Below are 19,222 nucleotides of genomic sequence, written 5' to 3' on the forward strand. Positions count from 1 at the left end.
TCTCTTTTATTAGTGGCTCTTCTATGGAATGTGTTCCAGAGGTGATGCTGAATGCTGTAGCTGCAGGATTGTTAACCCACTGTTGATATGTGCCAGGCACGTTATTAAGGAAAATGAAAAAAAATATAACATTGTCAGGACACGGTGCGTTGCATATGCATCTCAGAATAGAACCGATGCCTTTATGAGACAATATATTTACTATTTTCTTTGTCTGTGATAGCAGCATAAAAGGGCTAATCGGCCTATCCCATTGCTTATTGTCAGTATGTATTATACAAGGTAAACCCAGACCAAGGCTCTATGACATTGGGTGGGTGTGTACAATGTGCAAGACAGATTTCTGCATTGCTATGGGATTCTGGGTAGTAAATGGATGTGTCACTTCCCCATGGCATTGATAATCAAAATACATGCTAATCTCTTCTTTAGCCACTAATTGTAATTTACTTTTGTAATGTAAAGCATGCGCCTTTGTTTCTGTCCTTTTAGTTTCTCGATGGGTCTAGCCACTGCCAATTTGCCCAGGGTTTTAGTGTCAGGGATTGTCTTTTGCATGCCTACACTCTGAATCCAACGACGACACTACAACTCTTTTCCTGGTTGACTTTTATAATGTGGTGCGGTTTCACTACAAGCATGTCCGCATTTCCTGGTAGTGTAATACAGTCTCGAAAATGGCTTTGTAGTACTACTCTAGGCACCGCTCTTATTGTGAGAGAGTAGAACTGAAAAGATCTGGATAAACTCCATCCGGTTCAGACGTTTCCTGTTGACAGCATTTGTGTTGTTAGCTGCTCCAACACCAACTGCTGATGGGTTGCTTTAATCTGGAGTCAATCATTTTGAATTCTGAGTAATTTTTCACATGCCAGGGTATATTTAAACATAGAATAAGTGGTGAGTCATCACTTTCTCCCTTTGCTTTCAATTCGAACTAAACTAATACCAACCAAAGCTGCATTGCTAGAAAGATATCGGGTAGTGTTATAGCTTATAAACAAAATCTTTATTAGGCAAATCTTCGCAATCAAAGATCATAAATATACATCACATACAACGATAAAAATAGTAAAAATATAAAACAATAAAATAGCATGACAACAGTTAATAAAATCTGATACAAAGATTAAGACCAGTTAGCTAGCGAGCAATACACATCCATCTGCTAGAACTCCAGTCAATCTAACTAACAAACTCTCATATCCGTCGCTCAAATTAACTCATAATAATACTAAAACGGTGCTCATATTTTCCCGATACTAATCCATCCCTTATTCTTGTTTGGTTCCGGAGTAGCATGCTACTCTCCGAAAAGCGCTTTGACGCTTCGTCAGGGGTAGTAAGCGCTATATAAATAATATTACAATACAATACAACACTCTTGACCTGGCCGTCCACATCGCCATTAAAAATTGAGAAACTGCAAAACCACCAATTGCCTGTTGTCAGACTAAATAACCCTATATGCTTCCCTAAAGTCTCTGACACCAATATTTCAACAAAGTGGTGCAATCACTTGTTCCTTATTTTGCGATAACCAGGGCAAAAGAACAGGACGTGCTTAATAGTTTCAGGCCTAGACACACAAATCGGGCAATAATTGTCATCTGGATTTTCCTTTTGTTCCCAGGTAGCTGTAAAGGAAGCTAGTGGTAAAGTTCCAAATCTAAATTGCAAGTAAAGCTTCCTGGCCATAGGGGGGCTCTATTTCGTCCATGAACTGTTATTTTTGGAAATTATCTTTTGTCATTAACAAAGTTGATGTCAGGGAACCCATATTGTGTTGTTGGTGAAGTAAGCATAACGCATTCTTTATCGGCCCTTTGGGAGTCACACAAATCTCTTTTGGAGCAGACCATAAATGGTCCAACCCAATGTACGACAGAGTTATTTTCACATATGTGATCCGAGAGAGATTACTTGTGACTGGAAGGGACAAAGATTCTGCCATTCTCTGCTGGTAGAGGCTGAATTCTGGAGTTACCCGGACCCTCCTCCAAAACCGGAGAGGTCGTAACCTAGCTAAGTGTTTAATGCTTTTTTTGCTCTAGATCTAGCCATAGGGAAAGCAATGGAGTGCTGGTCGGAAGGCCAATTAGTTGCATCATAAATCGATTTTCAACATTATCTAAGGCTGTGGCCATCACATGACCCAAAGCTCCGAGCCATACAGTGCAGATGCAAGTGATTGACAATTATAGACCTGCAGTGCGGGTGAGATGGAACGTAATTGTGAGGCTTTAAATGCCTTCAGTAGGCCCCGAGTAGCCAGCTCTAACCCAAGTTTACACCTAGTGAATTAGGTCTGCCAGCTAAAGTGCTCATTCAAGATCATACCCAGGTATTCAAAAGTTCGAACTAGCTCCAGGGGTGTCCTTCTCACCATATGATTAGATCTAGTGGAGCGACAGGGATTAAGCACAATGTATTTAGTTTTTTACTAAATTAATATCAAGGCCCCTCACTTTGCAGAAGCTATCAAACCTATTGCAGTTCCATAGGAGACTTAAAAAGGAGCAACGTGCCATCGGCAAACATCAGGACAGGAGTCCAGACGTTAGCCAGACAAGACGCATCCAACTCGGCGTGATCCACATATGCTACCAGTTCGTTTATAAAAAGCAAGAACAAGATTGGGGCCAAAACACACCCTTGCCTAACTCCCCTACTGATAGGGAGCTCATCAGTTAATTCCCCCATCTGGCTACTCTTTACTTTGGCATAATTATGATTGTGAAGCCTTACTATCATGTTTAATAGATAAAGGGGTACTCCCATGCCCACAAACGTTTGCCAGAGCTTGGGATGGGAAACGAGGTTGAATGCTGCCCTTAACTCGAGGAATACCACGTACAATTGTCCACAGCCTAGTTTTACAAACTTCCAATACAATAGCTGTAAACGAAAACCTGGTTTAAAGTGCTGATATTCTCCCTGAACCCTGCCTGCAGGGGAGTTAAAATGTTGGAAGCACACATCCAATATTGCAATCGCCCCAAAATGACCCTTGCAACAATTCCTGGGCACAATCAATCAGACTTATTGGTCTATAATTAGAGGGAAGGTCTCTAGATACTTTTTTGAAAATAGGAACAATCTCTGCACCAGCCCGGGTAGAGGAATTGGGTGCCCCTTTCAGTATAACGTTGAATAATACAATATAGTATGGTGCCCAAATATTCACCTCATCCATAAAGAGGTCACCTGGAACCTTATCCAACCCTGGATCTTTGGTCCTCACAATTTTATTGATGGTTAACCTTATCTCTCCACAGTTAAAACTCATGTCTTCCAGAGGGGCACTTACTATAATGGATAACCCCATTGTGTTTACCAGCTCATCTGGGTTAGCCAACACCTCATTACAACCCACAAAACCCGGACTCTGTTCTTTTTCAGAATATAAGCTGGTAAAGGGGGCAACCCTTTCAACCATCCTAAAATAATTATCAGCTGGAGGAAGCCCTTCACGGGAGCCAGTGGAGATAATATTCCAAAAAGTTTTTGAGTCCCTATTATTAGCTGCTGCTAGCAAGTTTTCCTGTTTCCCAGATTCCCAATCGCGCCTTGCAACCCATGTGGCATTTTTATAATCCTGTCTAGCTTGCTTAATCAGCTGACTGACACTAGTTTTAATGGCACCCTTTAAGGCCCCTCTTGCCTCCTTACACTGATGACTGTAACTGGAGGGCAGGCTTGGTCTCTTAGAATTCTGACAAGCCTCCATAGAAAAGTGATCCCTTAACCTCTGGAACATTCAGGTGTGAATTTCACTGATTTTAGATAATACCATATCCCCCTTCTTGGATGGGTTTAATAAAGGCAGCATCTCCCCCATTCTATCTGCAACTAACCCATAAACTTCAGCTACAGATTCCTTGGAACACGCTCTCGAGATCCATTTAACCCTTCCCCTAATAGAGGACAAGGTTAAACTCCTACCTGTTGTGTTTTAGCAACAATTGATTCAATACGTATGTGTTGATTGGACAGACTGTTCCTTACCAATGTTACCACTGGCACCTCTTAGACCATTTGTTTGTAGCAGATTCTTCTGTTACATTTGTGATTGTGTTCTCTTGCTGGGTGTAAGTATATGCTACAGTATCTTTTCATTAAATGACTGTCAGAGCAGCCTGGAAGTTTAGTAAGAGAGTTCCACAGGCCCCTCTGGGAGGGCTACCTTTGCTTTTATTTAAGGTATTTCCCCACAACACATATATACAACTATCAGGAAAACATGAAATACTCAAGACAACTGTGTTTTTATGGGAGATATTTATCACCCTAAAGAGACAGCTACTTGTTTACTCTACCTCACTTCCTCCATGTCTGCGTGAGAAACAAGAGTACATAAGGCTTACCTCTGTACCTAGTGCAACAGCAAAGTTCATGAGAGCTTCTTTTGGCCACATACTAAACGCGAATACATTTTGTCCTTAGCCAAATAATTAGGTATCTCTGTCGACCCTGAGGCAAAGAAACATTCATAGATGTAATAGTAGCACATTGCCTGAAACAAAAGCCTTCCTCTCGCGGCGAGGAAGGGTCATTTAGCACACCGAAGTGAGAGCAAGGAGCTTTCTTTTCGATCTTGCTCCGTTTGTTTTAATAGGCATGTTTAACAATATAAACTGTTATTTTTGTAGGATACTCGGCATTTTATGTGTGAGGTTTTGTTTTCAACCCGGTTTCTCGTTTTTGGTATCATCTATGCAGGAGATGAATTCTCGCGTCAGTGGTTTTATTTTGTGACCAGTAAGAAAGGGTGCATTTTAACCCGAGGACGTAATCACCCGTTGCCTTCCCCCGCTACACAAAGAAGTGAGGCCGGTAGGCCCGAATAGTCACAATTACTCTAAAGCAACATTTCTTGAGTTGAGGCTGAGGTCAAAGATACGTTTTTGTATGTTGTTATTATTACATCCGTAATTGTTTGGTAAACGTTTTTGTCTATAGTTGAACCAAAAAAACCAAGCAGAATTCCATAAGATAGAGACTAATGATACTGTCTAATGAGGGTGATGATGGTTTATCAATTATCCTAAATCAGTTTTAGTGTTGATGCATGGACTTGCTCTTACTGAAGGTGTTATTCATCATTGTAGACCTTACATAAAGCAGCAAATGAATCGTACTAAACCCCACACAGCTCTTCGGTGTTAGCTTTCAGTCCTAAACCAAGAAGAATGTGCTTAACAGTAAAGGTGAGCCGGTTTGTCTCACAGGGCTAGCGCCAGGGTGGACCACTTGAGAGCATTGGTCTTGCTTAAAAGTGGATCCCAGATTTCTGGCAAAGCGTACCACGGCCCTCTCTACCGTGTAGTACTATAAACACCATGTAGGCGACACTCATATTTATGTGTACATTTTCTGCCAAGCAGCTGCCAGCAGTAGCTCCTGAATTCTTGAACAAAGGTATCAATATCCAGCTGGTATCACTGTGGCAAAACATCTACGATACGGGTGATAAGTAGAGTTTCTTCTTTAACTTTCTTTTCCTTAGGAGCTGACATTCGAACATTTTCAAAAACTGATCCAAAGACTGACATAAAGCGAATGAGTCTGGATGATGTCAATTCGGTGGCTGAAAGGAGTAGGAAGCCTGTAGTTGCTGCTGTCGAAGGGGTCGCTCTTGGAGGTGGTCTGGAGCTGGCTCTTGCTTGTCATTACAGGATAGCACATGTGAAGGTAATTCAGTGTTTACGTAATATGTCTTTTGTATTACCCTGTATTCATCTTTTAGAATGTGTTGTTTGTATCTACTGCACTATAGCTAGAGGCGGCTTACATTTCCCCCACACTCCCCAGGGTTTTGTAAAGTTTAGTTAGGGTTTTAGAAGTTTCAGAAAGACTCGTTATTTGAGCATAAAGCTACTTGAGAGTTCTACACCTTTTGACGTGTTCGCTATATTTCTAGAGGAAAGAAGCAATAAATTGAACTTTTGACTCGTACAACACCATTCATAGAGCACTTTGCTTACGTAAGTCAAACTTGAGTGTGGAGAAAGTGCACTCTGTGCCAGTCGGGTTTACCACACTCACGTGTCCTGAGTAGCAGTTACTCCAAAAGTATTTGGAATAAGTTTGTTTTTATGACGTAAGACGGAGCAAAACACTTCCACTTTAGGTGTAGATGCAGGCAGCTTAGTTGTTTTGCAGAACTTGGTCTCAGCCCAACACAAAACACATTAAATCCAGAAAGGCGTTTGGGTTAGCCGTGTTCAGTCTGTGGGTTATTTGGTGACTCCCCCTTCAGTCTCGATGAGCTGCCCGTCTTGTTGTGGATCAGCCTATGTCTGTGCAGATGTGTACAATTTTTGGTGCAGTTGTAGCTGATATTGGTGGTGAGGTAATACTAATCTTTCTATTTATTTATTTGTATTTGATGCTTGGAACAAAGAGTCCTGCCTCCTTCTTCTGATACTGTTCCGCTGCCTCCTCATTCTTGCACCACCAACAAAGCCCTTCTTTCCTCATTCTGCACTGATGATGCTGCTGCCTGGTGCTTCTTTCTGTTCAGGGTACACAGCCTCTGGGACTTGGGACGTGGTTGTTAGGAATGACAGTATAACATTCCTCTAACCATCAAGTTAGTTTCCATCAGAGGAACTACACTTTGGCATCCCTAGCAAGTCCATCGTTATGAGTTTGAAACAAGCAGTCCCTCCTCCCTCTAAGGATGCTGCCTTTCTCCTCCCATTTTAGAGGCTTCCTCTACACCTCCACCAATGTTGCTTCTGCTGAGCGGTCTTTTGCACAGAGAGTGTTATGCTTGAATGACAAAGTATTTTCTAGGGATGTCTAAGAGTTTTTAGTCTAATGTTAACATTTAGTTTTCACTGAGGAACGATCCCTTCATGTCCCTTTGTCTCACATCATTGTGAGCTTCTTCTGGACCTTAAATAGAGATGTTTTCGGCAACCAGCTGTTGCTTGACCAGCTTGATGCATGTGGCACTTGAAGCATCACAGGTGAGTTGGGAGACATGGAGGTGGAGCACCAATTAGTGAAGTATGTGATAATTTTGTATACAAAAACAGCTTTTGCAAAAAATCTCATTTAAAACATCTTTTACAGTGAGCCTGCTATATTGGACTGTCTTAGTATTCGCTAACATTATACGTTATCAATTTGAGTTAATCATCAAAGTTAATCTCTCTTGTTAAAACGGATGTATTAAAAACATTGTTACATTCTTAAGTTACTGCCATCTGTCTATAGTTGTAATATGTTTGTTTCACTTTGTTAATTTGCATCTTCATTTTTGTTGTTACATATGTACAACTCAATTACAGTCCTGGACTATTTCAAGTAATCTTTTCTTTAAAAAATATTTAGGTTGGACTTCATGCAGTTAACACTCACATCAGTTTTACAATACTATGTGGTGGCTCTCCATTCTTTCACATTATAACTCTCCCACTGAATCATTTCTTTATAATGTAATTTGTTTGTGTTCCATCCAGTAAATGACATTCACATCCGATTCTTAATCCTATTTGACAAATTGCAGTGCTTGCCCGATATAATCGACTGGTAATGCGAAACGAACTGGTATTTACTTCTATATTAAGCCTCCACCTCTCTACAATGTAAGTGTATGGCCAATCAGTTGGAATCTTACTTGAGACATCATATTTTTGTCTGCAAACTATCAAGCAACTGGATCTTTGCATTTTGTATCTAATATTTGAGTGGCGTTCGGTAAATATAATATTTACTGTGGATGTAGTTTCCCCACATAAACCCTCCGACAGACACTTTATTCTGTACATTATGAAGATACTTTTAAAGTCAACAAATAGTATATCTTGTAGGTATGCCTGTAAATGGAAGTATTCAGTTTAGTTACAGAAATACAATTGGTGCGGATCAGGTGTGGGAAGCTTCCTTTTTCCATTCTGTATGGCATTCCTGTTTATTAGTTATTACCTTGGCCCCACCTTTGTCTCTTTGATTTCAATGTCAGGTTTTCATATCGGTTCTAACATTCATTGCATTCTGTTTTGCTAATATTCATTGTTTTTATATAATACTTAAATGTTGTTTCCTGATAGTCATTATTTGAGATTGCATAATTAACATTCCAATGTTGTTTTAGATATTTATGGATATAATTAACTCACTGCTTTAAATTCATTTTCTTTAGCTTTTTTAGTGTGACATATCGTGGCAGTGTAGGAAAACAGTGGTAGAACAGAAGACCCTGGATGGTCTTTTCTGAACAGAGACAACTGAAGATTGGCTGTCAATTATGTGTTTGCCTTTTCCTTTTCTGGGAACCATGTTTCACATTCAGAAATCTTGTCTAACTGGCATAATGATCATAACTTAATAGGAACCAAGTTATGAGTCAACAGTTAACAAACTGACTTAGCTTTTTTCCCTCAGGAAGAACATATATGATATAAATACAATATATCCTAAAATTAAATGCTCCAGTTGCCGGCACTTTTTTAGGGCTCACCTAGAGGGTATGGCGTAATGACCTGAGCTCTGACTTCTGGACTGGGGAACCAGGTTTTAGTTTCTGCATTGGCTCAACATCCTGTGATTCTGGGCAAATCTCTTAATCTCTCTGTGTCCACAATTCCGTGCTTTGAGTCTCCCAAGAGTGATTTGCCGTGCTTTACAAATCCTGTATTTATTAATTAATTTATTTACCACTACCTTTTAGCTGTCCGATGAAGAAGGCCTATTGTGTACAGTACCAGTACTCAGTGACTTTGGGACCCCTTGCTTATCAAAGGTTTATTTATATATTAAGGATTGTATAAAGTGCATACTTGACCCGTGACAGTGATACTAGAGGACTGCACAGCATTAAGATGCAACAATACGTGTCAGGAAAGACCGTTTAGCCAGGCATATGAGGAAAGATCCTTTCCTCGTCTATGAAGCAAAAATTGGTTGAAATAATACAGTCACAGAATTACATAAGGTCAGTACACAAGAGGAGAGAAAAGAGGAGCCAATAAATTCACTGCCATAGAAGACTCTATTACTACCCTCATTACATAAGAATCGCAAGTCCGTGCAATAGGCATCTTTCAAACAGAAGGGATTTAACACTTATTGAAGGCCTCAGAGGAAGGGTCTGCATCTCCCTCCGGAGGTGCTAAGTTCCAGATCCTGGGAGAATCTCCAGTGAAGGATCAACAGTAGGATTTCTCTTCCATGACACTGGGTGGTGCTAGACGTAGTAAGCCTGAGGTGCACAGGGAGCAGCTTCCTGAAGGCAAAGGGAGTTTCTGGTCCAGGTATTTAGGAATGTCAAAGTGAAGTGTTTTGTGGGTGACCAAGACTGTCTTGAGGATCCAGTGTGCTTAAGTCAGGAGCCACTTGAGTGTCATCAGTAAAGAAATGATGTGATCAAAACATCTAGCTCCCTCTTGAGACCAGCCTAGCAGCTGCATTGAGCTTGGGTTTCAATGGTGTAAGGTGAGTGTTCGGTGTCCCAGTGAGAACTGCTTTTCTGTAATCAAGTCTAGAAATTACACACACTTGTACCTCATTTTGAAGGTCATGTAGTGGGATGAAATGCTTGACTGTACCTTTTTGAGAAGTTTGAGTTGGTATGGTGCACTTCTGGTAATGGGTTAAAATGGGCGAGAATGCTTAGGTGCTTGTCCAGATTGATTGCAAGAGATTTGGGGAGCACAATTGAGTGCCTCTAAACAGCTCAGCCTGTCTTAGATTGGAAGAGAGGTGGGGGGGGATTAGAAAGAAAGTCTGTTTTCAAAGGATGTAGTTTTAGGAATTTGTTTGATAGCCATTATTATGGGGGTCATTCTGACCCTGGCGGTCTTGGACCGCCAGGGCAAGAATGACGGAAGCACCGCCAACAGACTGGCGGTGCTTCATTCCCTATTCCGACCGCGGCGGTAAAGCCGCGGTCGCACCGCCGGGGCAGGCGGTTTCCCACCGATTTTCCCCCGGCGGTGATAATCCGCCAGGGCAGCGCTGCAAGCAGCGCTACCCTGGGGATTATGACCCCCTTACCGCCAGCCTGTTTCTGGCGGTTTCCACCGCCAGGAAGAGGCTGGCGGTAAGGGGTGTCCTGGGGCCCCTGGGGGCCCCTGCACTGCCCATGCCAATGGCATGGGCAGTGCAGGGGCCCCCTAACAGTGCCCCGGCCTGCTTTTTACTGTCTGCATGGCAGACAGTGAAAAGCGCGACAGGTGCAACTGCACCCGTCGCACGGCCGCAACACCGCCGGCTCCATTAGGAGCCGGCTCCTGTGTTGCGGCCTCATTCCCGCTGGGCCGGCGGGCACTAACATGGTTAGCGCCCGCCGGCCCAGTGCGAATGTTGGAATGGGGGCCGCGTTATTGCGGCCGCATGGCGGCCGCTTGGTGTTTCCCGCCTGGTGGGCGGCGGTAGCCACCCGCCAAGGTTAGAATCACCCCCTATATGTTTTTAAATGTTTGATTTAAATTTAAATGAGGTATATTCTCTAGAGAAGGATTTTTTTAGTTAAAGCTGTGTGTCATCTGCATATAGAGGATATATGATGGTAGCATAGTGAACATTATCCTACATCAGCCACAGTTTGTTGTAGCGGGTCATTGTTGCACAAGTCCACACAGGGAAGATAATGCTGGTTAAGAAAAAACGGTTGAAAAGGTACCCTAAGTGGTTGGATCTAGATCACAAGGAGAGGGGACGTGTGGCCCAGATATCCTCACAAACAATAGCTAGATATAGAGGTAGCAAATGAAGTGGAAGGATCTGGAGCGTCAGGGTAGCTGTCTTATCTGGGTGTGGATGAAAGTGTCAGCTTACGTGTATGAGTAACCATCAGAGGCCATTGGTTGTTGTCGGCAGAAACAAATTCTAACTGACTGTTTTGTTGGAGGGGCATCCTTCAGGTGCCATTGGGTACAGGTTGGCCTCCACGGGCTCCACAGCATACATCATCTGCAGAGATCCATTTAATGAGAATCCCCCACCAGAGGACAGCAGCAGTAAACCTGCTCATAGTAGTGGATGGCTGCAGCAAGAACTCCCTCACACCAGATTCAAAAAGGGGATTGCCAGAAACCCTTGGGCCCACCTTGCAGCAAGGAGGGCAGTCCTGCGGCAAAACACCTTGCCAGTACCGACAATAACACCTGGGATCTACTCACCACCTAGGTTGGAATAAATTGAAGTCCACATAGTGGTAGATGCTGATGACCACAACACCTCACCCTTCCCAGAACATCATGATGGATGTCGCCAGGATCATATCAGAGTCTGCTAGGAGCCTCTTGGGAATTGATTCGGGGGCTGCAAGGAGTGGAGTCCCAAGCAAGATGCCAGTGTGCCAGACAGCCTCTAGTTCTAAATCCGGGGTGAGCTCACTGGTCTTGGCCAGTCTTCGGTGCAGGGCGAGGGAAGATGGCAGCCTTCCGGCACTCACTTGTGCAATCAGCAATAGAGGACGCAGGATCCATTCTGCAGCAGCCAAGAACTGGGAGCCAAATCGGTGCTGAGCCAGGAGTTATCCAGCAGTGTCCTTTCTAGAGATGAGCAGCTCAGCAGTCCCTCCATCAGGTGAGGAAGAGATGATGGCAAGAGAATTCCTACTTCAAAGCCACAAAAGAGGCTGTCAGGGTCATGTCAGTGCAGCCAGGAACATAAGCTGATTCTGTACCAGATTAGGAGTCTTAAGTCCAAGAGTTTAGAGGGGGCACCTCTAGACAAGCCCCCGCACTTCCATTATCATGTAGTACGTGTAAGAGGCAGGACCTGTTCATCAGCACAGCAACAGACTCAGAGGTTTTGTCAGGCACATATTTGTAAACAGGTGGCCAGGTAAGAGGGGTTTCTCCTGGTGGATGGTGGTGGTTGACCAAGACTCTTAAAGGATTTGCACAAATAGTGATCTTCAGCCTGTGGAGCTCGTCTTAGTGCTGGCTCCTTTTTTTTGGCCATCATGTCAGTGTTCATCTTTTTACTTTCCATTCAGGATATTTTCTTTTTTTAACTATTTTTATTTCCATTTAGAAATACTTATTTCAGTTACATGTATATTCCAGCACATCACCACCATATGATTAACAGTGGAGGCTTCTATATTTCAAACAAAAACACTATGACAGAAATCATACATATTTTGTATCATTACAACCTTATCATCGCATGTGAGTAGATGCATGGTTGTTATATTAGTAAGCCTTCTTTCACTTATACTAGTGCAGGAGTTCCATGCTCTCTGGTTAGCCACATCAATAAGAAGCCTCAGATTGGATCCCGAGGTAGTGTGTTAGCATATATTCCGGGTGATTCCCTGGCAGGAGCCATGTGAGGTGGAGGTTGGGGGGGTGTAGCTTGGATTGATCCTAGCAAAGAGGTATTTTCCACTGCAAGGAGGGCTGTAGCATCACATCGTCAGTCGGATAAAAAAATTAGAAATCTAAAAAAACATGTGTGTCTAACAAATATGTCTCAGTTAAAATATGCTAATTCTGGGATGTGGTGGTTGGGGGTGATCAGGGGAGCTCCTAAAACAATAAAGGTCAACCTGGTATACACATCTTCTCTTTGACGAGGGATGAGGTTGGGTGCCCAGGGGGATGGGAAGGGGTGGTGGCATCAGCACCCCTAGTTGCTACTCAGATAGAGCTATCAATCATTGCTATCCCCTGATTCTTCATAATCCTCCCCCATTTTCTCCATCCCCTCCGATCCCTGGCGGGTCATCTCCCACATCTCCCTGATCGTCTTGTTCCAAGTCAGTCTCACTCCGTATGTGTTTCTAATTACCTAGAATCTCCATCCAGAGTCCCGCCAAAGAGCATCTTCATATTCCCATGCTGTCCTCCCTTTTGAAGGCCCTTTCCTCAGCTGTCGCCCATTGTGTAACCTTGCATATCCAAACGTCTAGTAAGGGGCCTTTCCTGCATTTTCAAGCCAGTGTTATTCTACGTTTGGCCGGTGCTATAGCTAGGTCCAGTAATCTAGTACCTACTTTGCGTTTCTTGTGTCTAGGGAAATTCTCCAGTAAACAGGCCTCTACCAAGCATATTACAGTACGTCCAAGTGCAATGTGCAAGCGTCGAAGGACTGCCTGCCAGTATATCTGAAGGGTGGGGCAGCTCCAAGTCATATGACAGAAGTCTGCATCAGGATGACCACACCATGGGCAACCTAATGGGTCACCACCATATATGACCCACCTTCGATGAGGCATGAGATATGTCATATGTAAGAAATTAAATTGTATATATTTAAACTTTGTGTTGCCAGACACCCTTTTGGGGTAGTCCACTATCTTACTCCATTCTTTATTTGTAATCACTTTACGCAAGTGCGCTTCTTCCCCATGTCGTTCATGGACTTGTAGAACCATGGATCAACCTTCAAGCAGAACCCATAGAAAGCAAAAGCTGTAGTGTGGTATGCATAGGGTGTTCCTTCCTCCCACATTCCCATAAGTCTGCAAAGGTCCGCACTAAGGCCTCATAGTTTAGAAATGGACCCCTGGATATGGCAGATTGATCCATTAAGTCCTCCAAAGGTATGAGAGTGCCCATGGAAAAGCAGTCCCACACCGCCATCAACCCAGCTTCCGGCCAATCAGAAAGCGGGGTAGAGGTAAAGCAGGCAACTGGATTACCATGTAGGAGACCCACTATTGGCAGTGCAGGTGCATATGGAAGCGCTTTACGGGTCTGTACCAAGCTTCGTTGCCCAGTGTATAAGGCCATTTGTAACAGAGTATTCGGGTGTGGGATAACCAGAACACAACTCAGCAACCGGAGCAGCAGGAGACCTTGATGGGGAGCTAGATCAAGCAGATTAGCGCACCCTGCTGTGATGTATCAAGCCATTGCATTATCCATTGCAGCTGGGCTGCCAAATAATCAAGTTCAAAGTCGGGCACCCAGTGTCCACCCTCTTTCGGGGCACCACAGTATCTCAAGAGACACCCTATGTCCCACTCTGTCCCATATTAGGTCGTGCAACACAGCACCTAAACCATGCCACAGGGATCTGGTCCAGTAGGTTCATAAAAAAGTACAATAGGCGAGGTAGCATCACCATCTTAGGATGGTGTCTTATCCAGGTGACTGGTTGACACCTGTTCGGTATAAGTCAATAAGGACGCTCAATGAAGGACCACACGCCAATTATGAATACGATTTAGCTTTACTAGAATTTCAGGTAAATGTATGCATCTAGCACGTCAACAATAGTAGAATAAGAATAGCAATGAAAAGCATCTATTTATATACGAGTACACTACAAAGAGCATCTATGCATATAGATATATAAGCAAAGAGTTCATTGACAGATATAAGCTTTGATTAACTGTATACCAAAATGCATCACACTACGATGTTCAGGAAGCAAAATATAAATGAGTTGAATACTTCAGATATGCTTTGATTTACTGCACACCAAAATGCATGTTTCAATTATTGCAGCAGGCTCACACTACGATGTTCAGAAAGCAAAATATAAACGAGCTGAATACTTCAGATTAGCTTTGATTAACTGCATACCAAAATGCATGTTTCAATTACTGCAGCAAGCTCACACTACGATATTCAGAAAGCAAAATACAAATGAGCTGAATACTTCAGATTATAAACACAGTGCAAGCATAATAATCACTCATAATAATAGAGCAGAGAAACAAAGGCCTTTCATCCCTGTGTGGAACTTAACTTAGTTCACGAAATGCTGGGAAGCCCTCTACCGCCCGCTTGGACCTCTCCCCCACTCAAGCATCACGGTCTCTGAACAGCAAACAGGGAGGCAGCACTGGGTCTGAAGATGGCAGCTTTCACAACCCCATCTGCGTGCTTCAAATCCCTCACCTGCACCTCAGTGCTTAAATAACTCGAAGCTTGGATTCTGTCTCTTTCTGGCATTTTCTAGCTATGTTATCAGCACTTGTCTCTTGGCTGCTCTGCCCTTCCCCAGCCTTTGTTTTCATTCCATCTTCTCCCTGTACTCTCGTTCTCAAGGTTGAGACGGAGTCTTCTACACAAACAAGCTTGAAAATAATATTATGAACTTTTCCACGTTGTTCGGGGGTTTCAGCAGGCATCACGCTCATCTACACTGCTCAAGCTAATTAACCCTTCGCGTCACAATGTCTTCCGCACCTTTCCCTATACTGATCAGATGGCTATACGTGCAATTAATGTCAAACGTAAAGATCTCCGGAAGGAGACACAACCCTTAAGCGAGCGATATGTTCTCCCCAGATTTCCGTCCTGCAGATCCTCAGTGGTATGATACATGTGAACTCCCAAATATTTAAAGGAGGCAGGTGACCAAGGAAGCCCCAGAAGCATATCTTGCGGACAGGTGTGCCCTCTACACAGGGAAACGGACATGTTTCTCTATGGTTCATGCACAAGCCAGACACCCTTCCGAACTCCTCGAGGAGGGTAAATCGCATCTTGGGCTTCCCCATGGTCATCTGTCAAATGTAAAAGGAGATCATCTGCATACATTGAGATAATATGTCACTGCCCATCCACCACTATACTGCTGCCCTTTCCCTCCAATTAAAACAGGTCATCTAGCAGTTCTATGGCCAGGGCAAAAAGGAAGGGTGACAATGGGCAACCTTGTCTGGTTTCCCTAAAAATATCATAGGGGTAGATATTGTGTAGCTCGTCCTGACCCTGGCTGTGGGAGGAGTATAGAGTAGTGTGACCCACCTTATGCAATCTTTTCCCAGACCCATCTTTCTCATGACTTCCATTAGGGAGTCCCATCGTATTGAATCGAATGCCTTTACAAGGTCCACTGACATCAGCATTGCATTAGTTGGGGCCTGTACTTCAGGGTGATATAGTATATGGAAGAGTCTTCTCAGATTGAGGGAGGTACTATGGTTCGGTATGAACCCATTTTAGTCCTTATGGATGAGCATCGGCATTAACTGAGGATTTTGAAGTCCATGTTTGACATGGACAATGGACGAAAAGCTGTGGTAGGTGCATCCGTTTCTGTTGTTTTGGGAAGAGGGATCGCGAGTGCACTCCTGGTGGAGTGAGGCGGTGGACTGGTACTCAATGACTCAACATATAGAATTTCTAATTTTGGAGCCAGGGTATCTAAATATGCCAAATAAAACTTTGCCAGTAGCCAGCGCTGCACCAGGGTCTTACCCATGGTCATCTCCCTAATACCATGTCGTATCTCAGGGACTGTGATAACCCCACCCCCAGTGGCCAAAGTTAGCATCTGGATGTGTATCCACTCCAGAAATCTGGTCTGTAAGGACTCAGGGTGTGCTTTCGGGTGGTCTTACAGGGCCCCCTAATAGGATTGGAACTCATCATTAATGGATCTCAGTGAGTAAATGTACACTCCTGTGGCTGTTGTCAAGTGTGCGATGGGTGAGCCATGCATTTGGGTGAGGTTAAGCCACGCTAGTAGCCTCCTAGCCTTGCCGTCCTCATTGTGGGCTTTAGCTACATAGTTCTTATAATCGTGACATCTCAGCTTTTCTCAGAGAGTTTTCTTTGACTTCGGAAAGCTTGTGACTTGTAATGAGGTCTGACCCTATTGTTGTTCTAGGGTTTGAATGGTGTTGTTGAGTGTTTGTAGTACCTTATGCAACTCTACAGATTCCTGCTGATTGGCCCATACAATGTCCCAGAATGACTACTTTAAAAGCTACCCGTTTTGTTGGGGCTGAGGAAGTCGAGTCTTGGTTAGTTGTGAAATTCCCTGTGATGGTTGTGCGTAATGATTCCCTAAAACCTTGGTCTTCAATTGTTATGGGTTGAAGCCGCCATAAGGAGATCGCTGGCCTGTCATCTAGCGGATCAGGTCCCAAAAGGGGAGGGCAATGGTCTGAGAGGGTACGACCTAGATATTCTGTGAACTTCACATATTGGCACAACCCCTCCAAACAAAGGAACCTATCCAGCCTGGTGTGTAAATCATGAATGTGAGAAAAAAAGGAAAAATCCTGTTGCAGGCCATGCTGTGTGCACCAAATATCTGTCAATACCCAGTGTCATAACCAGTCTCTAAATCCTGCTGCTATTTTATAGGCTGGCACTTCATGCAAGGGGGGAGTAGAGCAATCAAAAAGGACATCTGAAACATAATTAAAGTCCTCTCCCTAAAGAATTTCACTGTCCATCATCTGGCCCAGTGGAGCAGGTAGGGCCTGGAGGAACACAAACTTATCTTCATTGTGGGCATAAACACTCCCCAAGGTTGCCTCCCTTCCATGCAACCTGCCGTTCACTAACACATCTCTTTTCTCTATCGATTAGGGACTGTGTAAGTTTGAACAGGACTCTAGCCCTGACCCATAACAGCGCCCCCTTGCAAAGGCAGAGTAAGAGGTTGCATATATTTGTCCACACCATCTATGGCATAGGCAGTATATCTCCACCTCCATAAGGTGAGTCTCCTGTAACATTGCTATTTGGACCCCTCTGCATCTCAGGTATCTATGGACTTTATGGTGCTTCGTAGCTGACCCATGCCCCGGACATTCCAGGTTAAGCAAAGGAGCCCCTGTGTCTTAGTTGCCATTCTGATTATCGCATTGCAAACTGCACCCAGTCAGTTCCAGTTGACGCAAACTCAAAGCTCCCTCTCCACCCACCCTGGCATTCCCCCAAGACCAAAATAGAGAAGAAAAAAATCAACAGAACCCCAACTTCAAACCCACTATCCCCAGGACCAAGCAGCAACGACTGTCCTCCCAAACTAAATAGAGACCCTAAACAAACAAGGGTCATGACTAAAGTTCCACCTGGCGCGTGTAAGGGGTCAGATGGTGGTGGAGGTGCTCCCATGATTCAGTACTCACAGTATCGCTCTGGCCATTTAGAGCACTTACACCGAGTACATGAAAAATCTGGCAACTGGACATCCAGAGGGGGAGGGACAAAGGTTACCAGTTAACCTATGTAGGGACAACTCTTCCACACTCCCAACAGTGGGTGTCAGTAAAGAAGTCCTGTCCAATCCCCCCAGGCAGGAACATCTCCTCCTGTGATATCAGTGTGAACTCCCAGCTATTCATTAGTTCAGAAAGTTGGAAGGATGTGTTGCAAAAGTTGCGTGTGGGGACAAAATCAAATATGGTCATCAACTGTTTGTTGAGTCACCACCGGGAGCTCATCTTCCTCTTGTACTGACTTTTCTGATTCGGAGCCTGCTGTGGAGTGTCCCGAGCCCGAGCAATTCTTTCTGATCTAGCCTGCAGAGCAATATCAACAGCAGCCTGGAGTACCGCTGCCTTTTCCTGAGTTACCTGCGTCTTGATCCCTTTCTGCGTGGAGGTTCCTGCTTCTAGGTCCATGGGGCCATTTTTGGGGTATCTCTGTCCCTTCCTTGATATTTATTGTTTCATTAACCAAAGAGTCCCAGCCTTATTGGCCTCCAGCCAGTCCCAGGCCTTCTGGGGTTCCTCACAGAAGTGTGTTTTACTGTCCAACAGAATGTTTAATTTGGCCGGAAACATTCATGAATACTGAAGACCTTTGTCTCTTAGGGCTCTCTTCACCGCAGTGAAAGAAGCTCTCTTGGCCTGGGCTGTGGGCATATAATCCGGGACTATAGTGACTCTTCCGTTGTCTGTTTGGTAGGGGCCTTCCTTACGGGCTTTCTGTAGTAGGTTGTCCTGGTCCCTAAAGTGCAGGAGTTTGGCCACTACCAGTCCTGGTGGCCTGCCAGGTGCTGGTGGGCGAGCAGGAACCCTATGTACCCTCTCCAAGGCGAAGAAGGCTGTCAGGTGGTTCAGGGCAATTTTCAAGATAAAACACCATGTTGGGTCACCTTAAGTCCTCTCTGGGAAGCCCATGATGTGGACATTGTTGTGCCTGTTCCGACCCTCTGCATCCTCTGCTGTGCGCTGTAGAGTGCTCACCATGTCTGATAGTGCCTCTACTTGCTGGGTGAGGTCTTTCTGTGCTGGGTGTACTTCCTAAATCCCAACTCCAGCCTCCCGAACTCTGTCTGCTAGCTTGTGGTGTTCTACTCTCAGCAGCCCTAGTCCCACTGAGACTGCACTTATGTCTTGTTGGAGAGCGGTCTTAGTGTCATTGATAACTGCAAGTATTTTGTCAAACTGTAGCTGCATGTGTGATGTCTCACTGACTGTTACCTTGGTCTCTCCGGACGGCTCCACCAGGTGATCAGGTGCATCCACAGGGACATGCAACTGCTTTGTCTGGGTTTTCCCATGATTATTGCTTGTGTGGCCTCAGCAATCCACTTACTTGAAGTAGTTGTCACT

At 44.2% G+C, this 19,222-nt stretch overlaps 1 protein-coding gene across 2 annotated transcripts in view; it reads left to right on the forward strand.

The window, feature by feature from the left end:
• The window catches only part of LOC138285625 (peroxisomal bifunctional enzyme-like), a 294,796-nt gene that overhangs the window by 94,873 nt on the left and 180,701 nt on the right, over positions 1–19,222 (forward strand). For both annotated transcript variants that reach the window (XM_069225812.1, XM_069225813.1), the window contains exon 3: positions 5,510–5,694. In XM_069225812.1, the coding sequence (XP_069081913.1) occupies positions 5,510–5,694 (185 nt within the window). The remainder of the gene's footprint in view (positions 1–5,509; positions 5,695–19,222) is intronic.

This window comes from Pleurodeles waltl, chromosome 3_1, assembly GCF_031143425.1.
Source record: "Pleurodeles waltl isolate 20211129_DDA chromosome 3_1, aPleWal1.hap1.20221129, whole genome shotgun sequence".
NCBI classification, from domain to species: Eukaryota; Metazoa; Chordata; class Amphibia; order Caudata; family Salamandridae; genus Pleurodeles; species Pleurodeles waltl.